Raw genomic sequence first — 25235 nt, 5'->3', positions numbered from 1 at the left:
TTAGTCAACGTTAGGCTATCTTTTTGATCGCTAGAGAGTCATTAATCGGCGAATTCAAGTCGAATATTCATATTTTTTTATTTAGTACTCGAGATAAGGTAGCTCTCAACAAGGATAATACAAAATCTGGAAGCGAACTCCCATTGCTTTGAAATCCTGTTTGAAACAGCATAGTAAACATTCGATACTTCTCGTCCACACGGTAAGGTCATTAGGGTTGTTCATAATCGTTTGCAATTGAAGGTCAACATGATTGACTTCTAGAATGTCAAATGAACGTATCAATTTGCATTGAGTAGGATATAACAGATTTGATCATAAAAATACACATCATCACCAAAGTTGTTCATCACCAAAAGTGTTCATCAACATTAAAAAAATAATAATTACTGCATTGGCGAGCTTGTATTTGACAACACATCGTGCATAGGGTTCTTAATTTTCTTATTTCACCGACGAATTCGAACATTTGTAACTCGGGTAGATTGACAAAGAGTTTGCAAAGTAGATGATCCAGTTTTTCTCGATGATGCCACAATTGAAGGTACAAAAAGACTGCAAACATCATGAAATAAAAGTAAACATTCGGATGAACCAATTTGAAAAAGTTTATGTATTGATTTTATCCGAAAATAGAAAATCGTCTGATTATTCATTGAGCATTCATCAGCGATTTTGATTTTTGATAATTCTTCAATCGCCTGTCAAAATCAGAACTGAAGTTGATTGCAGTTTATGGGCAGGGATGCCCATAAAATGAAAATAATATTCGTTCAAAGCTCAAGAGTACCCAAGGTATCCGGAAATGAAAACCAGATATTTCTGAAAGTGCAGTCGATGTACCAGGGTTGTCGGAAATGTAAATCGATTCCTGATGATAAAATGAACGTGTGAACAGGCGTATGTTTTGTGAAGAAAAGCTTGTGACGATCGTATTCGGGGATATCGACTGAAAAGTTAGATTGACGTTATTAGCTGTAACGTGATTGGCGACTGTCGAATTTCAATATTTTCAGTAACTATTCGAAGTATCGTATTTGAGAATCCATCTAATTGAATTCCAACATCTTTCATATAATCTATCAATTATTTCAATAATTGTATCGATTTCCATTAATTGTACGTAACGAATGACTGAGTAGTACGCAAATATTCCTCACTGATGACCAATTGAACTTTGAGTGCTGGAGCCAAGATCCGAGTCGCTTGCCAGGCCATATCAGGAATCGAATAATTAACGTTTCCTCCTCGTCCATTGTAATCTATTATTGGCGTTTCGCTTTCCTGGCACAGCAATTGTAACCACTGCCATTTTGACCCAAATTTTCTTGTTAATAAAGAAAATTTTTGAATATTAATAATTAATAAGGGGAAAGTATATATTTCTCACAAATTTAATAACGCTTGAAATGCAAAAGATCACAAATTTGGGACACTAGGAACAATTATCTACGACTAAATTTTTTTTCCTCATCACATTTTTTTGATAAAAAAATCCTCGAATGTGTGAGATAAAATTTGAAAATAATTTCATCGACATACGGTTTCTACGTGGCACATAGCTCGTAATAAGATTTAAATCTTTGAAAAAAAGTAAAAAGTAATAACTATAAAATTCAAATTTTTCTTTTATATTTTAATGATATTTGATAGAGATAATTATTGCTCTCATGTATTAATTTTATAGCACTGTGTGATATAAACCCGCACTTAAGCTACGCTTTTTCGTGACCTCTGAGTAGTTTATTTCTACACCGCGCGAAAATCAATCGGCTAACTTCACGGATGCATAAAAGACAAAAAAACTTTTCAATTTCATTTGAAGCTTGAAAATTATTCACAATGATCAATTGACAAGAGAGGGAGAGAAAAACAGTCTCATATTGTAGAAAAAATAACAAAATCAAGAGTCTGTGACCCTGAATTTGTTGCTTATACAGAAAAATTATCTATAGTAGTAGAGTGTATCATTTTAGGGCAACATTTTTTTTCAATTGTCAATTTAAAAATCTTTAGTTTATACTCAAAAACAAAGCCTCGCGTAAGGAGACCGTTGTTGAACAATATTTGCAGGTCCCTCATCATCGACCTTGAAGTTTTCCCATGTAATTAACATTGAATTCATTTTTCTACAAAAAAAGTTTCTTGATCGAGTTCTTTAAAACCAATCATTTTTGAATAATTAATGATCAAACCCAATTTTGTATGAAAAAAAACTCATATAACGATTATGGGTGAAATTCTATTTACGACGATTTTTTTGTGAAAAATTCAGTTGTCTCGAAGATTATTTGTCAAGATTTAATGATATAGGGTAATATGGGGCAAAATGGATACACGTGCTTTTTGAAAAAACTGTTGTTAAGGCGCATGTATTGAAATTGCGGTGAAAAAAATTTCACAAATTTTTAAGGGCTTTTTAAGAGAGATGAAAAATTTTTTTTTTTTTAATATTGCAAAAATTTCAGTGCATTTCTTATCGTTTAAGAGTGAGAAAAACATAAAGCTTTTCGAGCTTCTGAAAATTACGATTGTTCCTTATGTAGCATAAGTATGCAGAACAAACATACAAATTTCACAAGCGATCGGTAGCGTAGTGGATAGGGTGCGTAGGTAGGAAAGGTTCAAGTCTCGGTCCAGGTAGGAAAATTTATCTGTAATTTGCCCGTTACCTATGTTCGAAAAGTAATAGGTTTGAACCATTAATCAACTCTCCACCAATATAAATTTTTTCGCTTCATTTTTGTACGTAATAATTTAATTTTACTCGCATTTATGTTTTGGTATCGAAGTAAACTAATTTTTGAGCGAAAAAATCTTATGCGCCGGTCCTACAAAATTACTTGCTCAGCCAGCAAAATCATTTGTTTGGGTAGCTAATCATTTGTGTTTTGCTAGAAAAACGATTTGCTCGGGCAGCAAATATTATATGTTACGGTTTCATACTTGGGACGCTACGACAGCAAAAGTTCTATCCTCCCGTAGCAAATGATACTTCAGCATAGAACTTCCGTTACAGCAGCAAATAAATTTGTTGTCACCATATTAACATTTGAAATTTGATGCCAATAGCGTGTCGCTCACGTTGTTCTAACAAAAATATTTCTCTCTGTGCGGGACTTTTAAATATTATTCAATAAGTCTTCTTGCGTGAGGCTTTGTTTTTGAGTATAAACTAAAGATTTTTGAAGTAATAATTGAAAAAGAAATGTTGCCCTAAAATGACACATCCTAATATAGCAACGTATAAGACATTCAAAAAATGACGTAAAGAGAAAGAATACATCCAATTCTCATTGCGAAGATGTACTGTATTGGCATACTTTGCGTAATTATCGAAAAAGTACGCTGCATCGAGCCTATGGGCACTATATTCCATGTTAAAATGCACAATCAGCACTTATGATCATATATTGATATCGGTCGCTACTACAAATTGACGGAGTTTAAAAAAAAAGTTTATTGTATCAGCCGAAAAATCGCAAGTTGTTTTTACAAGAAAACATTTAGAAATTTTTAAACGAAGCACCTGATGATGTATATTTATGCGAAAAGGTAAGTAAAACTTTAATAATGTACGTCCTGAATTTATGTAGTAACTTGAAGTAGTAAATTGTTAAAAATTATCTCGCTTTTGATGGAAATATCTACAGGCAAAATCGGAAAATTGTTCCGTTGGTAGATTTTTTCTTCGATACGCGAAAGAGGCATGCATCCAGCAAGTCATTGGAAGTAATAAATTCGGATTGATGCTAAAGGAGAGCAGAATATTTAAATCTGCCCCATACTCATATTTTCATAGACCACAGCTTCGGCCACTCTCCGACACGGGGGCTGGAAACCAGCGACGGTTGCTTTCGAGTACATAAAAAATAAGAAAAAGATTTGTACGGAAAAGTACTGGTACGATGGAGATAACCAAACGTACCAGAAGCGTTGTTGCTGCTGGTATTCCTGGCGAATTTACCAAGTAGTCGTGGTATGTTTTGGAGGAAAAGTCAGATATCTGAAAGTTATGGTATCTAGAAGAATGTAACCATAAATATCATCAAAACAACCACGGTTTTCTCATATATTGATTTGTCCAAAACGCACTTACCATGAAAGCGTAGTTGGTAAATTCACTAGAGTAGTATCAGATCATAAACAATCAACTTCTGGAGTCTACGTTTGTAAAAATATCTCAAATGAAGATGCTTCAACCTCTAGAGTTTTTATGTTTCTATTAAGAAAAAAAGTGATTTCGTCTAGAGATAACACTACAACTGTGTTAGAGAATCGTACGATCTACTGCTTATCGATTCCTTCAACTTCAAAGGCGAGCACGATTTAACCGAAGCAGCCAAAATAAAGAGCTTGTTTTTATCATTCAGATGTGAGCTTGTATTTTCAGAATTTTAGGAGCAATCTTAGATTCAATAATTGAAATGTGAAACGAACATGCACGACTAAGGACAAGACCGTTTAAATCAACGAAAGCAGCTGAAAAAATTTCTTTAAGTTTGTTGAATTACTGTTATAATTATTGGAGTTTGAAAAATTAATATGATTCCCCGCGTTCCGTACCTACTTTTCTGTTAATTAATAAATATATATGAATTAGTGAAATTATTATTCCAACATTATTTGAAAAAACATAACCATTTCCTTCTGGGGTTCTCTGCTTCCCGATTCCCCTTCAGGTTCGAATAGTATAGGCGGGTTTATATCATACGAGCTACATAAATAGTATAAGATAGTCTCGTTAGTTCAGATACTTTATTAATGCGTAATAAAGTGGAGTTAGCGCCCGAGCGTAGCGAGAATTCTAAATGATAGACAACCCGAATCACACGTATCGTAATGTACTATAATTTTTTTTTGATAATATCTAATCTCTAATAAATATCTTTCATTACAGAAGTGATGTACGATATATTGTAGCATGTGATGAAAAATCAATTCGAATCGTAAGTTGCATAAATATTTGATAGAAATTATGACGAGCCTTACTTGGCCATTTCCAGAAGAAGGTTGCCACTCGGTGTCGCGATGTAAGAGTAATTTAATGAGATAGTAGTAAGAGCCTCGAAGGAAGTTATTGTTTGCCACCACACACTCTCACGTAGGAGAAGGTTACAGCACGTTATCAAACATCCTTTTTTACTATCGCGAGAAACGATCGGCCTTTGGTTTTCGTCGAATCCTCGCCAACAATACAAACTTCTGAGAGTAGCCCGAGAATTTTTCAATCCTGATATTAATCGCAATCCCTCTTCACGTTTCAACTTGAGACCTTCCATGCAAAACGTTTCCAAAGTATTCTGTCGGCTGAATTAATTTTCACTGATACTTCCATTTCTTTATTTGGTCATTACTGTATCTCGTTTCATAATTATTATAGTATTCAAATGTGAACGAATCCATCTTTGCCAACCAAGCGTATATATGGGTCATTTTATATCGAGTCAACGACGTTGCGACGGTGACCCTCTTCGATTTTTTAACATGTTTTTATACTTGTAAAAAGAAGTCTTCAGCTAAATTCTCTATCTCTACCCATTCCGAAGTTATCGATTTTTGCTTGAAAAATGTATATCTCTGACTATAATTATGATAATGTCACTTAATATGGATCATTTTTTTCATTTTTAATGCTCATTCTAAATAAAAATTTAAAAAAGCAAAAATAATTTTTTTCAATGTTTTTTCAGCTATTTTTAAGTCAAAAAATTGGTTTTTTGTTCAATGGGACACTTAATTTTTTTTCAAAAAAATTCACAAAATTTTACGTTAAAAAAAATAATTTTTGAGCCCTATTGCAAGATGAACTTGAAATAACTTGTAGTAAAAAATTTATTTTTCTTCTGTCATTTCGATTTATTTTTCCTCTAAGATCACGTAATTCCTTCAATCAGTCTCAGAACACATAACTTTTCTCTTATATTTTATATCTTACTTGATTCACTATCATTACAGATTTTTTCTTTTATTTCTCATTATTTTTAATACTATGCGTTTTTAGTTTCATTGATCTAGACAGTCTTTTTACGATAGTTGTGTTATCAGTATTTGATGTGGCAGAATAAATTTGTTGAGGTTGTGTATTGCGTATGGATTTAGCACTCATAAAACGATTCAACAATTTTTTCTCCATTGATTTATACTGAGTTTTAGACGAAAATTTAACTTTAATATGCGGTAAGGGGCCTTGCGATGGTGTAGGTGGGATCGTAAAAAGGATGGCTGCTAGAGCAAGTCTTTAGTTACCTTTTGATTAGCAAATCACAACGTCACAAGAGTTTTATGAATGGGCCCCTCAACCGAATAATTTACCGAAAATTGAAGTTAAATTTTCGTCCTAAATTGAGTATCGATCAATTGAGAAAAAAATATTGAATTGTTTTATGAGTGCTAAATCCATACCCAACACACAATAAATTTATCCTGCCACACAGAATACTGATAACACAATTAATCTAAAAAGACTTTCTAGATCAACGGAAATAAAAACACATAGTATTCAAAATAATAAGAAATAAAAGAATATATATTTTTACCCTCTTGACAATTTCACCTAAACCTCATGGTTTTGTCGTTACGCCGTACTTTCTGAGGATGCCATTTTTTTTTAAATCGGATAACGTGGCAAAAAAAATCGTGCGCGACTTTTTAAAAAACGAAATTAAAGCTAGTATTCTCCCTTTTATGATTTCTATGGTGAGTACCACTGGAAAAATTTTCTACGAAACGTGCGCGCGATTTTTAAGGGCCAAAAAAAAGTTGAAAAACTGCCAAATTCAAAAGTATGTACCGGACCGAAAAAAAATTGGAAAAGGTTTCATAAGGGCGTAAAATGAAGCTACATGTGTCCCCTTTAAAATTCCGTTTGCAAAATTTTTAATCTTTTTTTTTTTATTGAGTAACCTAACTTTTAGTGTGTTAAGAAATTTCAACTAGCGTCCCCGTACTTTTGCCCGGTAGTGTACAAAAACATATGAAAAAAATTAAAAAATCGAAGGGGCACCGTCGCAACGTCGTTGAATTGATGTGGAATGACCCACATATATATGGGCAGATCCATTACTTTTCGACCGCAGTCTGCGCGCTTGGGTCAGCGATTTCACGGCTGATTTTTTCCGAAAAAAGTAGGTTATCAAACAAAATGATCTCCCAAATTTGAAGTCCGTTCATAAAATTTTGACCGCTGTCATCTTTTAGCCATTTCCGTCATTTTTTCATGCGAACTCTATGAGGTTTAAAGACTCGTATGAAGCGGCATTTTTTTTAACCTTCTACTTTTGAGAAAAAAATAGTTTTTCACTTCAAATGAAAATCTGGTTGATTAGCACCTGTATCGTAAATTACTATTTGCACGAAATTTCCTGCATTTTTGAAACGTGGTCGTAGCGATAATTTTTACACGTAGACGGCTTTAAACACAGCTCTAATTTTTCATCTAGGTAGATTCTATAACTGCATATACGAATATTTATATATTACCACGTTTCTGTTTATATACAGCCTCTTAAGAGGATGGATCATTCGGTAACCTCGATTGGAATTTTCGAAATCGAAATTCTTTGACATAGTTTGATCGATTAAAAAAAGGCTCTGTCAGCCTACGCAGAACGATGGCAAAAATCGACTGACAGAGCCTTTTTTTAATCGGTCAAACTGTGTCAAAGAATTTCGATTTCGAAATTTGCAACTATCTCTCTCGCGCTCATGGTTGCGATATACCGACTGATTCATCTTCTTAAGGTGATAGATCACACGATAACATGTGTCGCCACCCCCTCTCCTCCCCTGTCGGTACGGCAAAACTCGAAACAAGCTATTGGAGACTACCGACGGATGTCGCGACGCGAGGCTTTCATCAGGTTTCAACGAAGAACCCGATGGATGAGCAGTAAAAACTACTGCTCGCTTAAAAAAGTGGTAAAACGGAATAAACAATTTAAATTGTTTATACGAAGGAACCATTTTCGTTTCGAATATCTCCAACGATGTTCATCGATGGGTTGTTCAATGAGTACTGAACTCTCCTGCAGTGAAAACTGCCGGGTTCTCGCTCGAAAAAGCAGTAGAATTGGATAAACAATTTCGCATATTCGTACGCTGTTTTTTCTCCAGTTATTTTTTCCACCCTTTCGCTCTATCTTCTCCAAAATTTTGATATCCACACGCTCGCAGCAAGTCCCAGGGCTTCGACGTGTCCATTGATGTACCTTTCGACATCGTGTGCACTCTATATATTTTTATTCTTTATTCTTCAGCACTACACTTTTTCCATAGCACTACACTGCACAAAAAGACTTTCCGTCAAATCCATGACGTATACTAAACATCACTTTCTATTATGCTTCTTCGTTTGTCTTTTCTGATCGATTTTCATGCAATAAGGCTCAAAATGTGTTTTTTTTTATTGCTGTTGGGCTGACATTCGCCAAATTACGATTCGATGGATGTTTACTGAGTTATTCTACAATTGCTCAGATGGTGATACGAAATGCAAAAAAAAAAAATTTCAAAAAACCCTTATGTCAGCCCAATTGTGGCACCAATATTGTATTCACAGTTCAAATTTCAACACAATCAATTGAACGGTGTGGCAAAAATCAGCTTTCGAAATTTCGATCTGCAAATACTCACTGATTCAACACCTGCCGTTTTCAAGCAGCTGGGAATTTTTTCTACCTCAATGGAATGGCTTGAAATTTTCAGGGAATGTACCTCATTCTATACCCAAACAACACTGGAAATTTTTAGAATGGATTTTAACTGGTTGGTTGGCTGTGAATTTTTGAAATGTTCCAGTTTTCCGTATTTTTTTTCACGTTTATGGCATTATCAATGACTTTTTTAATTGCACGTAAAGAATTTACTCTAATTTTGTATCAAGTTGAAATAAAAACAAAAAAATGAAGGGTGTGTGCAATCATATGCCATGAAAGTGACTACTTGTATGTATTTTGCTGACGCGACAAATTATTTTCGCCGATGAATTAACCCCTTCACTGGTGAGCTCGCCATATGGCGAGCTGTCGAAAAAATTCATTATATACGAAAATTTTTCAAACATCAAAACCAAAATCCGTAGTCGGGGGTTTTTGGGGTCGCTGATTACAAATCTGCACTTAAAATTTGGCAATTCGAAATTTTGCGTTTTTAAATTTTAAGTGCAGATTTGTAATCAGCTATCCCAAAAACCCTCGAGTACCAACTTTCGCTTTAATTTAACGATTTTTTGTATTTTTGGTCCGCCATATTGGATCTGCCATTTTGAATTCCGAAATTTTGAGAGCACAAACATAATCATGGACTCCGAAACCCCAGACTACTGAATTTCAAGTATATAGTAAGCAAAATATCGTTTACCCGAAATGGTCACTTCATTCTCAAAAACTCTACCAGTGAAGGAGTTGAGTCCTGAAAAGTAAAAGATGATAAAATTTCACGACAATGAAGAAGCTCGTTATTGGACCATCAACATTAACAAATCAAATATAGTCTTAAATAAAGTGATATAACTTTGCGAGAATTTTTTTTTCATCTTTAAAATTTTTTAGTTACAATATACTGAAAGTAGCAGAAATCAAATGAAGTTTATTGATTTTTTTTCAGATATTTTTTCAATTTATTTTAAAAATTTTTCTTGACAAAATGTCAATTTTTTCGCGTTTCAAAAATGTGGGAAATTTCGTAAAAATAAAAGGGTGCTAATTCATCCGGATTTTCGTTTGGAGTGAAAAACTATTTTTTCCTCAAAAAGTAGAAGGTTCAAGAAGAAAAATGCCGCTTCTTCATACGAGTCTTCAAGCCTCATAGAGTTCGCATGAAAAAATGATGAAAATGGCTAAAAAAATGATTTTTCTTGCTCCCCTAGCCGAAAGTACGCACTTTCCGGCCGCATTTCAGGCCGGGAAGAGCATTTTTCGTGGCCGGCTAACTCGGCTAACTTCAGTGCGCTCTGACGATATTTTTGCGGCCGGTGATCCTTTCATTTCGATATATGAATGTGAAGCCTGTATTCGTTGCCATGATTTTGTTTATTCGTTGCCAAGCATCATTATTATTTGCTTCAAGCGGGCGCGTATAGCGTAGCTTTTATCATTCATGTTATGCGCTATACTGCCATGAACCCGGACGAATAACATACATTTGTTCGTTCAGATGAGAAAACAGAAAATAATGTAACCGGACTAATAAAATGAATATGGTCGTCCGGAATAATGTTGTATTTCCAGATTCCAGGTTCATAGGAAAGCACATATTCATATAAATTGTCAAGTATAGCGGGAAATATTCATATATAAAAATTGTTAACTATCATGGGACTTTGAATCAGACATGTATCAACGAATTATTTATTTGTACTAATAATATTGTTGTATTATTGTGTGATATTTTGTGTGTTTTTTACTTTTTGTTTATGTTTTTAATGCCCGCCCCGACCAGCAAAACCTCGGCTTCGCCTCGGTCCTGCAAAAGTCGGGCGGGCGCCCCCCCCCCCCCCCTCGCAATTGCTAGTAATTATTGAACGTACTTTCGGCTACGGGATCAAGAAAAATAGTATACAACCCACCGCCCAAATGTTAGATGCCAGGAAATCCAACTTTCGGGCCTAGGGTCGTAATATACTATTTTAAGAATTTCAAAAAATTCGACAGTGGTCAAAATTTTATGAATGGACTTCAAATTTGGGGGATAGTTTTGTTTTATAACCTACTTTTTCGGAAAAAAATCGGTAGCGAAATCGCTGACCCAAGTGCGCAGGCTGCCGTCGAAAAATAATGGACCTGTCCATTTATATATAAATACGTTGTGTTAGTTGTCAAAAAGGAAAGCTCGGAGGCGTGTCGACAATGTCATCTTCATATCCTCGATTTTATTTAGCAACACTACTTGATGCCAAGTATAAAAAGAAAAATGTTGACAAGGCAAGTCAAGATGGGCAGCGTATCTATAATCGAAATTTAATGTAATCTCGAGATTATAATGAAACTGTGTTCTAAGTATTAAACGTCAAATATAATGTTTGATAAACACTGTAGTGAATTCTTATTTTTCGTTAATATTTCAGTATTTTTGATTGACATTTTAATAAATTTTTAAGGATTTTCCTTGATATCGAAATCCAACGCACGGAGGTAGGCAACAATGTTTTTGAACTATAGAATTGATCATCAAATCTGTTTCAGCGTCGAAAGATTCAGCTGATTTGTTAACGGATGTATATAAAAAGAAGTATTATTGAATGATCAAAGGGATCATTCCTTCCAGTAACCGATAGATATAAACAACATAAAATAATGACCATAAATATGTTTGCAATCGTCGAATAAGGTCTCTTCTGCCTAAAGGATCAAACGTGTTCACCCGGACCAGTTGCGCAGATATGATGATGTTCTCCGAGGTTTTGTGGCTGCGCACGAGTCTGAAGCAAAAACAAAGCAGTAAATGAAGAGACAATATTGTAGTGAAGATACTGATTATCCCGAGGGAACGCGAGCTCGTTAATCGTCGGTATTTGTCCCTTTGATTTGCTTTTTTTGTATTTTTTAATTTTCTTTACTTGTTAAGAGTGGTGAGGAGGGCGAGGTTCATGTTCTTCTGGTAAAGAGGCTCGTGGTTCGCGCTCGCCGAGTAAAGATGCCAGTAGAAACGAGCCTGGGCGTAATAACTTTTTAATTATCGCCCATGTATTCCGTTGCAGTTAAGTTCTCTCTCTCTCTCTTTCTCTCTCTCTCTCTCTCTCTCTCTCTCTCTCTCTCTCTCTCTGCCTTTCTTTCTTTTTTCCTCCACCCAAGTAATTGAGTTCGAGCGATTCACTCTGTCCCTCATATAATACGAGACCCATATGTATACATGTTGTATATATAAAAGTCCGGCTATATCTATATATATTCAAATACCGCACCTCCCTCGAGGGCAATGCCAGATTCGGCATGGGTCTCGGATACGTCGCTCTTTCGCAATGGAGCAGCATTTCCCAATGTCTTTGTTCGTCCTCGACTCGGAATGTCCTCGACGTTCAATTGTAAACAGAGATTATTTTATCACAATAAAAATCGATCAAAATTTATGAGTTCGATGACGAATATATGTCGATTCGATGCGCATGACAAAACAAGTTCGAAGGGAGTTTGATAAACCGATGAACTGATTAGAAAAGCCTGTGTCTAGTTGTCTGAAAACTGTACGAATAAGGTCGTTATTAGGGTGTGTCGAAAAAAATCAATATTTTTTTTTTCGGGCTCCACAAGCATTTTTCTTCTTGTTATGTCAAACGATAAAGCTAGCCAAAAGGACATCTCAAAATAAAATTATTTCGGCCGGCCCACCGCATACTTCAATTTTCCATAAGAATAACACGTGAAAAAAAAACTTCGGTGAACATTGTTCCATATCATCTGTAAAAAAAATTGCACAGATATTCTACTGACGTATTTTTGTAGAAAATTGAATTCCCTACAAAAAAAGTCCTTAGAGTCATTGGCATAGAACCAATGGTTCAACGATTACAGCAGTTTGAAGTTTCTAACGTCACCTAGCCAGATTTCGCATGTATCATTCCCTATTTTCGAGGTCGCTCCTTTTAATGGTACTGTTTAAATTGGACTGAAAACTATTTTTAAGTATAGTTTTTCAAAAATAGCTTCTAGGATCGTTATCTAGGCAAAAATATCGGGTACATACTGTTCTCATTTGTTTGAACGAACGACATAAATTGTTTGTCTTTCCACTATTTGTTTGAATAAATTATGAAATTCAATTAATCAAACCAAATGCACAGATACAAATATACATAGGAAAAGAGAGAGAGAGAGAGAAAACAGTTCAATTTATTTCCCGTGCTTACAATTGAATTGATTAACTTATTATAATTACATGTTGGCGTAATATCGAACCGTTTGAGCGCTGTAAGCGCACACGTTGGCGTAATGCCGAACTGCTTCAGTCTTAATTTTTTTTAAATATAAAAAAACATAGGCTTTAGCCCAATTTAAACAGCACCGTTAAAGGGAGCGACCTCGAAAATGAGAAATGATACATGCGAAATCTGGCTAGGTGACGTTAGAAACTTCAAACTGCTGTAGCCATTGAACGGTTGGTTCTAGGCCAATGACTCTAAGGACTTTTTTTTTGTAGGGAATTCAATTCTCTACAAAAATACGTAAGTAGAATATCCGTGCATTTTTTTTAAACATGATATGGAACAATGTTCACCGAAGTTTTTTTTTCACGCGTTATTCTTATGGAAAATTGAAGTATGCGGTGGGCCGGCTGAAATAATTTTATTTCGGGCTGTCCTTTCGGCTAGCTTCATCGTTTGGCAAAATAAGAAGAAAAATGCTTGTGGAGCCCGAAAAAAAAAATATCGATTTTTTTCGACACACCCTAGTCGTTATGTTATTCATCCGGAAAAATGTTATAGAAACGAAAATGTTAAAGAACGTCAGAAAACGTTAACAAAATATTAATTATAGCGGGAAATGAATTTGCGTGAAATGAATTTGTTGAAAGCAGTGCCATATGACGAAAGAAGTACATACTATTACGATAATAAATTCTCGGTAATATATAATCCGGACACGAATAGCAACGTGAATATACGGGTAACCAGACGATTAGACAGTGCATTTAGATAAACGTTCTTTGGCTGGTGAATGAATTCCATAATTTCTTCTTCATTCAATGATTTCATCATGTATTAGAATTTTATACTTTCTAACCTGGGCAATCGTTCTATCATGTCAGACAGCAAAGATTCGGTAAATTTTCCGTCGCACTTTCCCATATGTTCTTGCAACATTTTTTGACGTGTTGACAAAACAGTTGTGGTGCTCGGTATTTCGAATACAAGTTCAGGAATTTTATGAGCGGAATATTTGACGGTCATTAAATAATTAAGGATTCGATGAAACTTGGATGTCCCATCTCGCGGTGACGTATAAGTCAATCGAAACTGTCAAAGCGAAATACGTCGAATAGGTCGAAGAATAATCAATTGAGGTTGGAAAAATGCTGAAATAAATAATAGAATGCAGCCATCAATTTTTATTTGTATGTGTCTGTTGTTATAATTGTTGAAAAATAATTTTATTTCGTAGGAAAAAACGTGTAAAATAATAAAAGAAATGTCGAATAGGTTGTGAAAAAAATTCAAATAAAAAGTCGTCATAGGAATAACTTGGAATATTTTTTCAAGGGTGTTTTAGTTGTAGCAGCATACTTTGTGACCTCTTCATCAATGTTTATTTTGACTCGTAATGCGTGTAGTTCGAAATTAATTTGAACGAGTAAAGTATCGAAAAAGGATCGGTGACGATTCAAGCGTTGGGGATTGTTGGTCTCTTATTGCATGGTCAGGTAAAATCATACCCAGGAAGCGATCAGTAACACGCATGCTACGTAATCTTCGGTGTGAATATTATTTATGAGAGCGTCGTGAGAATCTAACAAAGAGCCCAGGTTCAATGCACACCCACGCGTAGCATCCGCGTCGGAGCTTTAGTTAAGGAGACCCGAAGGAAACGAGCGACTCCGGGTCTCAATGCACTCGATGATGAATAAATATAATATACAAAGAAATAATATTAACGAGAGAGTGTCGGGTGTACGCGAGCACGTATTTCGAATTCTCGTAACCATTCGTATATAATAATATACATGCAGGTTGTCGCGAAAATCGGAAACAACCTGATAATCAGAGTGCGGAAATCTCAGGAGAAAAACTCTTTCTAGAGTCGCGGTAGCGACTCTGAGATAAGTACATTTATTTATGTATGACGAGTCGCTTCCAGAGAGTCTTTATACAGGAGTGAGGATGTTTTTCAGTTGTTTTGGATAACTTTCGAAATTTATTTCTTTAATGATTTAATAATTATAGTGTTTCAGTGAATTCTGCAAGTTGACATATTTTTTATTTTTTTTTATCTTTCGATCGCGACCTCTACGAACTCTGTAGCTTAACGCATTGAAAAGATATTAATTATTTATTTTTTAATTTCATCAAAAAATGTTGCATTTTTTCGCACACATTTTTGATGTTTATTTGTTTTTTCTTTAGTGACAAATCTGGTGCCATAATACATTTTATATATCTATATATTTTTTTCTGGTGCCATAATACAAATTGTATATCTATATATTTCCATGAATCTGTTCATGCTTCAAAAATTTGGAAAGTGACAGTTCCCCGTTGTATTCAAAATTTAAGCTGTCAATTTCACAAAATATTATCGAATCATTCGGGGATTAACGGATATGTGACATACCACATGTTCGTTTTTCCAAGAAATCTGAGTCACGTATTGTGGCCGAATCTTTTTTTTAATGTTCTTTTTGTAGGTGTGATGCTATCGTTTAATGTTCTTTTAGTAGGTATGATGCTATCGAGTAAATCGTTGGATTGGGCTTTGTTTACTCGTGCTTATCGTTGGTGATAAGCATTGGAGTGAATTTAAGTGAAGAATGCGCCAAATGTACATTCGTACATTCTTTATTTTTTATATGAGCAAAGCTTGCAGGGAAAAAATAATTACGCGCGTCATCGTACGAGGTTAGAATGATGTGTCGGTGCATACGCAGTAGAGAAACGATCTCGACCCCTATTCACCAAGGGCACAAGTAAAATCCATCTCTCGTCGGTGGCTTTATAGTTTTCGATTTCTAGGTCGACGGCTCCGAAGTTTTTGATGTCCAGGTCGATGGCTCCATGGTTTTCGATGTCTAAGTATATTTCACCACGATTCTCAATGTCTAAGTCGACGGCTCCAAGAATTTCGATGTCTAGGTCGATGGGTCCATAGTTTCCGATATCTAGGTATATTTCTTCATGGTTTTCGATGTCCAGGTATATTTATCCATAGTCTTTGATGTCTACGTATCTTTCTCCATAGTTTTCGATGTCTAGGTATTCATGGTTTCGATGTTTAGGTATGTTTCATGATAGTTGTTGTCATTCACATCGACGGCTTCATAGATTTCGACCCTAGGTATATTTCTTAACGGCTTTTGATGTCTAGGTCGACGGCTCTATGGTTTTCGATATCTAGGTCGAAGGCTCCATGGTTTTTTATGTCTAGGCCGACGGTTCCATGGTTTTTGATGTCCAGATCGACGGCTCCATAGTTTTCGATGTCTAGGTCGACGACTGCAAGGTTTTCGACATTAAAGTCGGCGCCTCCATAGTTTTCGATATCCAGATATATTTCTTCATGGTTTTCGATGTCTAGGTATATTTTTTTCCACTGTTTCCGTTATCCAGGTCGACGGCTCTATAGTTTTTAATGTCTAGGTATAGTTCTCCATGTTTTTCGATGTCTAGGTATATTTCTCCATCGTTTTTCATGTCCAGGTATAGTTCTCCATAGTTTTCGCTGTCCCGGTCGACGGTTCCATAATTTTCCGTGTCTAGCTATGTTTCTCTACGGTTTGCGATGTCTAGGTTGACGGATCCATGGTTTTCGAAGTTTGGGTCGATAGCTCTATAGTTTTCGATGTCCAGGTCGACGGCTCCACAGTTTTTGATGTCTAGTAGGTATTTTCCCCATAGCTGTCAATGTCGAGGTCGATGACTCAATGGTTTTCGATGTCTGGATATATTTCATCATAGTTATCGATATCCCGATCGAAGACTCCATGGTCTTCAATAACAGGGGAGATTTCAAGAACCCAGAATATCGTGAATAAATATCATCGGACACTGATAACCATGAAACTGTCAATCTAGATACTGGAACCTAATAAAACATGATACGAGATGAAAAAGATAATGAAACATGGAAACGTCCTCTCAAACATCGAAAAACAATGACAATAACAGTGTTAACATGGTAATCATTGAGAGATTGTTCTTGACCCCATAAACTATGGCGATCTAAATATCGAAAACTATGGAGCCGTTGACCTCGACATCGAAAGCCGTAGAGAAATGTACCTAGACATCAAAAACTCTTGAGAAATATACCTGGACATCGAAAACTATGGAGCCATCCCCCTGTATTCCTGTTTATTCTTATTGAACTGCTTCAAGATTGGTGGGCTTGAAGACGCTGTTGCAATAAAAGTAGCGCTGCAGCGCTACAAGAAAACTGTTCACACGATTAATCGCACGGAATGCACCCTAATTCGGAATAAATTTTCAAATAAAATGTATTGTGTATGATATAAATATTGAATCGAAACGGAAATGTATAGAATTGAATTGAATATTATAGATGGGTATATTTGTTGAATATATCTATTTTTACAATAATTCAATTTAACACATTACATTTTTTATTCTTTATTCAATTCTCATGAAAATTCGTCCACAGCAAAACTAATGCGTGTTTTTTTTTCGATTCCGGTCTTGCAGAGTTTTGTTTCGCGGTACAATAGGAAGGGACCCGAAAATTTGCCTGGTTCAAAAGCAAAACAGGCAAACGAACTGGCAAAGATTTTGTTGATCTGAAAGAAGGGGTGATAAAAAATTTTTAATCATTACCTTTTGATAAAACATCCTAAAACAGAATATAAACTGCAAAACTAATAAACTCGTTTAGCGTTATGTTCAATTTTAATTAAAATTCTACAGTCAATTGATTTCTAAAGTAATATTCAAGTTTCAATTCGATTTTTTGACGTCGATGGATTTTGCAGTGAAAAGGGTGCACAATTTCCTAATAATACTTTTAACTTCAAACTGATACGGAGTGATTTTCTACGATCGCAATATTGGTACATCTGTTCGGAAGAACAAAATCAATTGGTCAACACGGTTTTACAAAGTCTCGGGCGCCTCATGGAAATATTCCAAGCTTTTGGACCTCATAATAAAAATTCTCATCGCTTGTCCAGATTGTGTGAAATCTCAACTGATTCATACCGAGACATTCCTTGAGCCAGGGGCTTCAAATATATAAGTGGATACTGGCAATGAGATTCATGGGTCACTTGTGAGAATCCGGAATATTGTCTGAAACCTTGTTTATCAGAACTTTCGAAAAACAACCACGATAACACGAGAAACATTCTAGAATGTTTCTCGTGTTGTTGACCTAATTCTAGAATTAGGTCAACAAAATTTTGCTCCGACCATTTTTTGCAATTTTCACCTATTTTCACGGTATTTTGGAATTCGGTTTCAGCATGTCAAAATAAATATATAGAGAGAGATGGGTGTAGATGAATATATAAACTGCTTAATTGGGTGATCAGATGTTTCAATTCTATGATCATTATTTCAATTTTTCAATATATCCCATAAAATTTCAGATTTCGAGTATACAAAACGTCGTCAAATAAACCTGAAACACAGCACGAATGCTGTAAAAAAACTAGAGACAAGTACATTTATGCCCTCTGGGAAGTCATCTGTAAAATCATGGAAATCAATGGTCGTAAGACTTTAAATATAAGAAACAAAACGTTGTCGAATAAATGCAGAAGTTGCCGAGCACATCGCACTACGAACAAAAGGATTACAAAAGAAGAAAAATAGGACAAAAAAAATTACAACCACAAAAAATACAAAGACAAAACATTACAAAATGTTTTGTAATGAGTAAAAAAAAGTAAAAAAAATTAAGATCATAAAAATTAAAAAAAAATTACCCACGGAAAAAAATGATATACCAAAAAATTGAAACAAAAAAAATTTGACCGTTGTACGTGGCGTTTTACTCGACTTTCGAATTTGTGAGTATAAGATACAGGTAAATCAGATAATATTAGCTAGAAAAAAAATGCCAAGTGCAACGGCCAAATTTTTTTTGTTTCAATTTTTTGGTATATAATTTTTTTCCGTGGGTAATTTTTTAGTTGCAATTTGTTTTTGTAATGTTTTGTCTTTGTATTTTTTGTGGTTGTAATTTTTTTTGTCCTATTTTTCTTCTTTTGTAATTCTTTTGTTCGTAGTACGATGTGCTCGGCAACTTCTGCATTAAATTTATTTGACAACGTTTTGTTTCTTGGATTTAAAGTCTTGCGACCATTGATTTTATTTGTTTCTCTAAAGTATTGCCTGTAAAAATTTGCTCTCATTACATTTTGGCGATTCCGATTAAGAAATTGTTTGTCTTTTCCTACAATTAATTTCCCGACTTTTTCGTTACTTTTTCAAACTTTTTGATTACTTCGGAGTGCTTTTCCAAAGGAATTTAACGGATCAAATATTGGCTGGAAGCGATCGGTTTTTTTCTATCTTTTATTGGCGGTCTTATTTTTTAATGGTATAATTTTTTTTATTGAAATTGAATTTTCGGGGATTCTATCACAACGACCGTTGGAGGAATGAATAATTTCCCCCTTTCGAACATCTTCCAGGTTTCATTTCAATTTTCTTGGATAGCCTGTTCGGAGAAAATTACGATACTCCAAAAGTTTCAAGTTCTACGGGAGTTGAATGTAACCTATTAACGTTCCAGAGTTTTCATCGTTTGTCATAAAAATAAAATTTTTTTACACTGATCACACCTTCAAGAATGAATTTTGTCAAGTTTTTCCAAGTTTATTCAAGCCTGATTGATATTTATCGTTGTAAATGGTTATAGAAGCACGATGATCATCACTGTTCAAATGCCTTTCCGTGCTGCTTAAAGTGGAATTACGTCGTTTCGTGGCAATTGAGAACTTCTCTGGATTAAGGCTGTGTGTGAGGTTCTCAAAGCCTTTTTCCTACACCAATAATTTCCTTGATCCGAGTTTCGTGATCAAGAGATATAGACGAGATGGGATGAATAGTTCATCATTTCCCATTTTATTCGAGGCTGTTAGGTTTCCAAACGTTCTGTTGAAACTGCATGTACGCAACAAACTTCCGAATGCAAAACCCGTCGGAAGATTAAAGATTTTTATCTTTAATTTCATCAAAGATCTTAAATTTGACACGAAAAGGTATCTCGATATTGTACTCAGGTTGCCCATTGAATTTGCGGAATGAATCTCAGAAAAAAAGAGTGCGGTTGAGATATAAGTGGACGGAGGTGAATATGAAATCGCGATAAGGTCACAAGGTCGTGAATTTGCCTATAAAACATACTGTAATATGCTAACGAAAAAATTCTTCATTTTCTTCATCTCCATCATGTTCTTCTATGGCCGTTCTCGCGGCTGGAGAGTTTATTCCCGCGAGGGTTCTTCAGGAGCGAATATTACATGGCGTCTCCCATAATTCACCGAAAACTGAGGCCGTGATTGGTGCACTGAGAAAGGGAAACCGTCCTGATTAGGGTGTTTGATTTATCGCCGTTTATATCTGTACCGCACCATGGTGGAGACCGTATGGTGTGCGATGCCGCAGGTTAAAACGGTACGTAAGGGCGTGTATGTGTGTGCGTGCGTGTATGATGCGCTAGTAAATTCGAATCCCTATAGGACACGCAGATATCGCGATTTGATTCTTCGCCTGCGTCCACTTTTTATTTTTGCCTTGTAGGAAGGCTATCAGTTGATAACATTTCACACGCTTTCGGAATGACCATAAAAGTTGAAAGCATCAAACGACAATTCGTACGAGAAAATGAAAAAACGGTAATTTCGTATACAAAATTATACGCATAAGAAATCGGCTGCCAGTTACGCAGGTCAAGCTTCTCGAACGTAAAGTTCAAGTTGTAGGATTTAACGGCAGTTTTCTGTGATTCGTCATTTCCTTCTTCAGCAGAACCTGCGAAGGAGAAAATCGTGTGATTTTATCTCATTGAAATATAGGTAGGGTAAATGTTTCGAATCGGGGCTCCGCCTCAAAATTGTTCCAAATTTTTTTTATATTGTATTGTGTCAATTCAGAATGATATAATATGCAATATTATTTTGTTTGGGTTTACACTTAAATTTGATTCGAAAGTTACGGTCCATTTGCTACCAGTACAATGTCCAATTTTTTAAAATTGCTTTCTCGCTTCGATCTTGGGTAATCTCCCCTGAATCTTTTTAGTTATTTTTGAATATTTTTTTATGTTGTGTAAAAAAAATGAGATTTTTCTGTAGATTTTGAAATACCATACACGATTTCATTAATATTATAAAGTTTCAGTTCAACTCTTTTTTACGAAAGACGAAGATTGGTCTCGAGGCACATGACTCGTCGACTCTGTAATTTTTTCAAGGAAACCTTTTTTCTTAACTTGTTTTATAAGTATTGTATTGGAGTTTAGACTCATTTTGACCTTAATTCAATAATTATGTGTCCTTGATAACTTGTCCTCACATGACGGTTTCCGCGAGCACAATAATATCAATGCACTTGTCCTGAGACTCTACCGAGTCTCTTGATAGTGCACTCCTTCACGATGATACGCGCGTTTTATTGTAAAATCGCACCGACGGTTCTTTTGCGTGCATCACTTTAATCTGTTCTTTGAACTAAATACTTGGAAAATAGGAAAATATCCAGTGTTTAAACGAATTTTCACGCTCTGGTCAAGAACGTATAGATTAACCTCGTGAATTTCAGCTTGGGACTCCACTATATGATTTTTTCGAGCAATTCCATTAAAATTTTTTCACATAACCCCTCGAAGTATAATAATAAATATATCGGTAATGGCAAACACAACAATAATAATATGTGTGAAGAGGGTGACATTTTTAAGGAGTCTTAACTGAGGACACACGCGAGGTAAAACTGGTCGAACTGGTCGTCGTTGTCGTTCAACGATGTCGGACTATTCAAAGTAAGAGAATTCGGAAGAGATTATATGCTTAAACCCAACAATATGGTTTTGGGGTATGACATCGTGGGACCAAGTCGCCCACAAAACCCGTCCTTATACACCACCGGCTCCGCAATAATTGAGGTTTCAGTACAATGTTCGAGCGTACCATGTGCACAACTTTATGAGTTGAGAGTCAGTTTTGGATTAATCAATGTATTCAACGGGCTCTTCGACTATATTTTTTTCACGTAAGAGGAAGGTTTGCAGCACAAACTACTCACTGATCTAACATTGGGGCCCGTTTTTGCTTGCGGCTTTGTGCAGCGGGGCATGAGAATGGCAAGAGCTTCAATACACATTGTCAATTGAGGCAAGCAAACATTTTATATATATATGTGCTGGCATATGACATTTATTTTACACACGTTAAATATGCAGCTGCTGGTTATTTGGAGACTTGTCACATGTGTCCAAGGGGAGATAAATATTTGAGTCAGCAAAAATACGACAATTTCCATCATTGTTTTCTGCTAAGATAATTTCGTTTATGCATTTGAAAGATTTCGGTGTTTTTGAATAGTTGTTTATGACATCATATCAATCTTGATACCTTGACGGAGTTATCCGGTTAAGTAAATTTAATACGCACGACGTTTTTAATCGAGATCATAAGTGTTCATATTGCGTGCTTGATTAGAGACACACAAAATACAAAAAAAAGTTCAAAATCAAAAGATTTGGCATGTATTTGAAAATGGAGTATTTTTTTTCGAACAGTACAATCTCAGCATTGAATAGAGCAATTTGTGTATTGAATGTTTCGAATATATATTAGAATATATTAGAACAATGCACAGTATATTACATCATTTTCGGATATGAGCAACGGAATATTTCGTACGGATCATATGAGAATGGGCATCATGGGAAATTGACTTATTTTTTATTTTAGTTTCTTCAGTGTGCCAGAGTTGGCACCTTGTCCACGCACTGTAGGCGGCTGCCGCTTGCCTGTCTTCATGGCTCGTCACCTCAACTTTTACAATGGGTTACATGGTAGGAAAGCTCGTATATGCACAAGTAGCAGTGAAAAGAAGTGCGAGCGAGGGAGGTCTCTGTGAATTAACTTTGTTATTACCTCGCACATGCGCACACATGCACACTTCATAGCTCATGCGTGTACGTATATATCGCCCACCATTGAACTAATAAGTATCGTTATAACTTGTGAGCATTGTCTCGCTGATACCCACGTGTATGGGTGGGACCACTACAAATCGTGGTTTTACGTACTTCGTCCAAAAGAAGCTGTGCCATTCGTGCCCATTTTCATTGTTTTTCGTATTCGGATACATGTGATTTCGTCGGAACAGGAAGAATTATTTACAGGATTCGTTAATTTTTAGATTTTTTTTTTCCAATTAGCAGGTCATCATTCACCGCAAATAGTGAATAATTTCTGTCTCCGCGTAAGGTTCATTGAGTGAGTATACCATTCCGAGGAGAGATAACTAGGTCGGTGACAATATTTTTAAAGTCATTCCGCTAATGTAAACGAATAAAAAAGGGAGTTAGTGAGTAAAGTTGCAAAGATGAGAAATCCATTCACTTTCAGTATAGAAAAAAATAATGGTTACTTATAATGAGCTTCTCCAGAACAGAAGTCTTGGGACACTGGTTCGAGTAGCTAGTATTTCACCAATTTGGAGAAAAATAAAATCAATAAGGTTAATGATTGAAAATACATTTGATAAAGACAAGCAAGAGTTATTGGCAGAGAGAAGTAACGATTGGATCCCTCGAGTGCACGCATCAAAATTTTGTTCTTTTTTCATTTTGTTTTTTTTTTAACGTTGCCCGCTACGGTACTTTGTCAGCGATAAATATTCGTTGTTCCCTCGAAGCAAGACACATCTTTCATCGTAATGGTCCCAAAGCAGTTGGTATACAAACGCCAAAAGGCAAGGGTGTATACAGTCATTCTTGCACAAAGAAGTGTATTCGTATATGGCCCAACGGAAGATTGCCGAAAATTGATTGGGGAATCGATGCGCGATGCCTCTTGTGATTTCACTAGCTGCATGGATGGATCAAATATCTTTTTTCGTATATGCATGTGCACGGGACAATTTATGCGAACTGAACCGTCCGTCATCCAATAATTTTTTTGTATCACACGATATTTCATTAGTTTATAGCCTAAAAGTACATTTCTTGCCGTTATTTCAGTTGAAGAATCTTTCATTGTATCACGATTTCGGATTATATCTAGAAAGCTGGACACTCTGGTGTCTTAGGGAACCTACGTTTGAGAATCGGCGTAACAATAATCTTTCGGCGATCATATGGATTTATTGATTTGTCTACGGTGAAAGAAGAAATCTCCAAAACTCCGAAAATAACGTTACACTTTTCATATTTCGGATTGTTCAAAAGGTTTTCTCCAAAAGAAGTTACCCGTCAGTGTATATATTTATGTGGGAACTTTGTATACATACACATTCGGTGTTACAGAGCGTGAGTGTAAAGAAAGATTCGCGGTGGCTGGACATAAATTCCCCAACCATTTGGGCATTGTTTTCACGATAAATTTCGCCATTGTAAGAAGTTATCGTGCATAAATTGCACTCAGTGTACGAACCAACACACGTACACATGTATCGCCAAGCCCATACATACGTACAATCGTTTACGTACGCATGTATGCATTTATGCATATGTATCTTATACAGGTACATTGGCAGTCGTTACAAGCGCACTAATACAAGGAAAATAAATTGGCCTTTATATTAAAGTGAGCCGTTGCATAAATCCTCGTGCTCATTGTATTAGAGATGTGGGTGGACGACACGTGGGCAAGCATGGGCGCTTCCATGCAGCTCGTCCATTGCGCTGCACACTGATTTCGTGCCGAGAGAGTTGTGATGGACTCCACACAGCAATGGAGATTTTGGTGCGTGTGACCAACCGGATTTCCGTTCTGTCTCCCAATTTCAGAGAACTTTATAGAAAAATTCATATATATTATGATATAACTGAAGGGTCTGTGCAACTATGAGACGACTCGACAGAAGCTGAGAGCGTGAAGAAAAATGCGAAACATTCGCAAAATCAGTCATAGTTATCGGATTCTCTATTTATTTTAGTAACGCGTTATTGATCAATCGAATTAATTCTCAACTTCTATCACCTGCTGCCTTTTTATAATGAAAGAAACATTGAAACCGAGTCAACGAAACCCGAAATGCGTTTCGAATGCAGCAATTGCGTATCGCGGTATTATAATAATAGTGATAACACAAAATCACGAAAACAACAACAATGATGATACGCGTGGAGTGAAAAAAAAAGATGAAGCTCGCGCTTTCTCTTTGTCTCTCTCTCTTTTTTGCACACTCGGCAATACCAACCGGTCGGAATGATCTATTTTATCGTTACTGGTTGCGTGAGCAGAGGCTGCGGTATACATGGATGATTTAACACTCTTTCTCTGTCTCTGAACGGGTCGACAGCCCCGCTCCTGCATGTATACATAACAAACGCGTAGAAAATTGCGATTTAAAAGGTACCGCGTGGTACATGAACTGCAATATATATTTACACATA

General features: G+C 35.8%; 1 protein-coding gene across 1 annotated transcript in view; it reads right to left on the bottom strand.

Moving 5' to 3' along the window:
* Nucleotides 1-81: 81 nt before the first annotated feature.
* Nucleotides 82-25235, bottom strand: part of LOC122411591 (uncharacterized) — a 206299-nt gene continuing 181145 nt past the window's right edge. The window contains exons 2-8 of the mRNA XM_043420556.1: nucleotides 11300-11419; nucleotides 4993-5310; nucleotides 3929-4022; nucleotides 1124-1305; nucleotides 791-951; nucleotides 391-555; nucleotides 82-260 (exon numbers count right to left, since the gene is read on the bottom strand). Of these exons, the coding sequence (XP_043276491.1) occupies nucleotides 106-260; nucleotides 391-555; nucleotides 791-951; nucleotides 1124-1305; nucleotides 3929-4022; nucleotides 4993-5310; nucleotides 11300-11419 (1195 nt within the window). The 3' untranslated portion in view covers nucleotides 82-105. The remainder of the gene's footprint in view (nucleotides 261-390; nucleotides 556-790; nucleotides 952-1123; nucleotides 1306-3928; nucleotides 4023-4992; nucleotides 5311-11299; nucleotides 11420-25235) is intronic.

This window comes from Venturia canescens, chromosome 1 (assembly GCF_019457755.1).
Source record: "Venturia canescens isolate UGA chromosome 1, ASM1945775v1, whole genome shotgun sequence".
NCBI lineage: Eukaryota > Metazoa > Arthropoda > Insecta > Hymenoptera > Ichneumonidae > Venturia > Venturia canescens.
The sequence above is the reverse complement of the archived record's forward strand: the minus strand, read 5'-3'. Positions and strand labels throughout refer to the sequence as shown.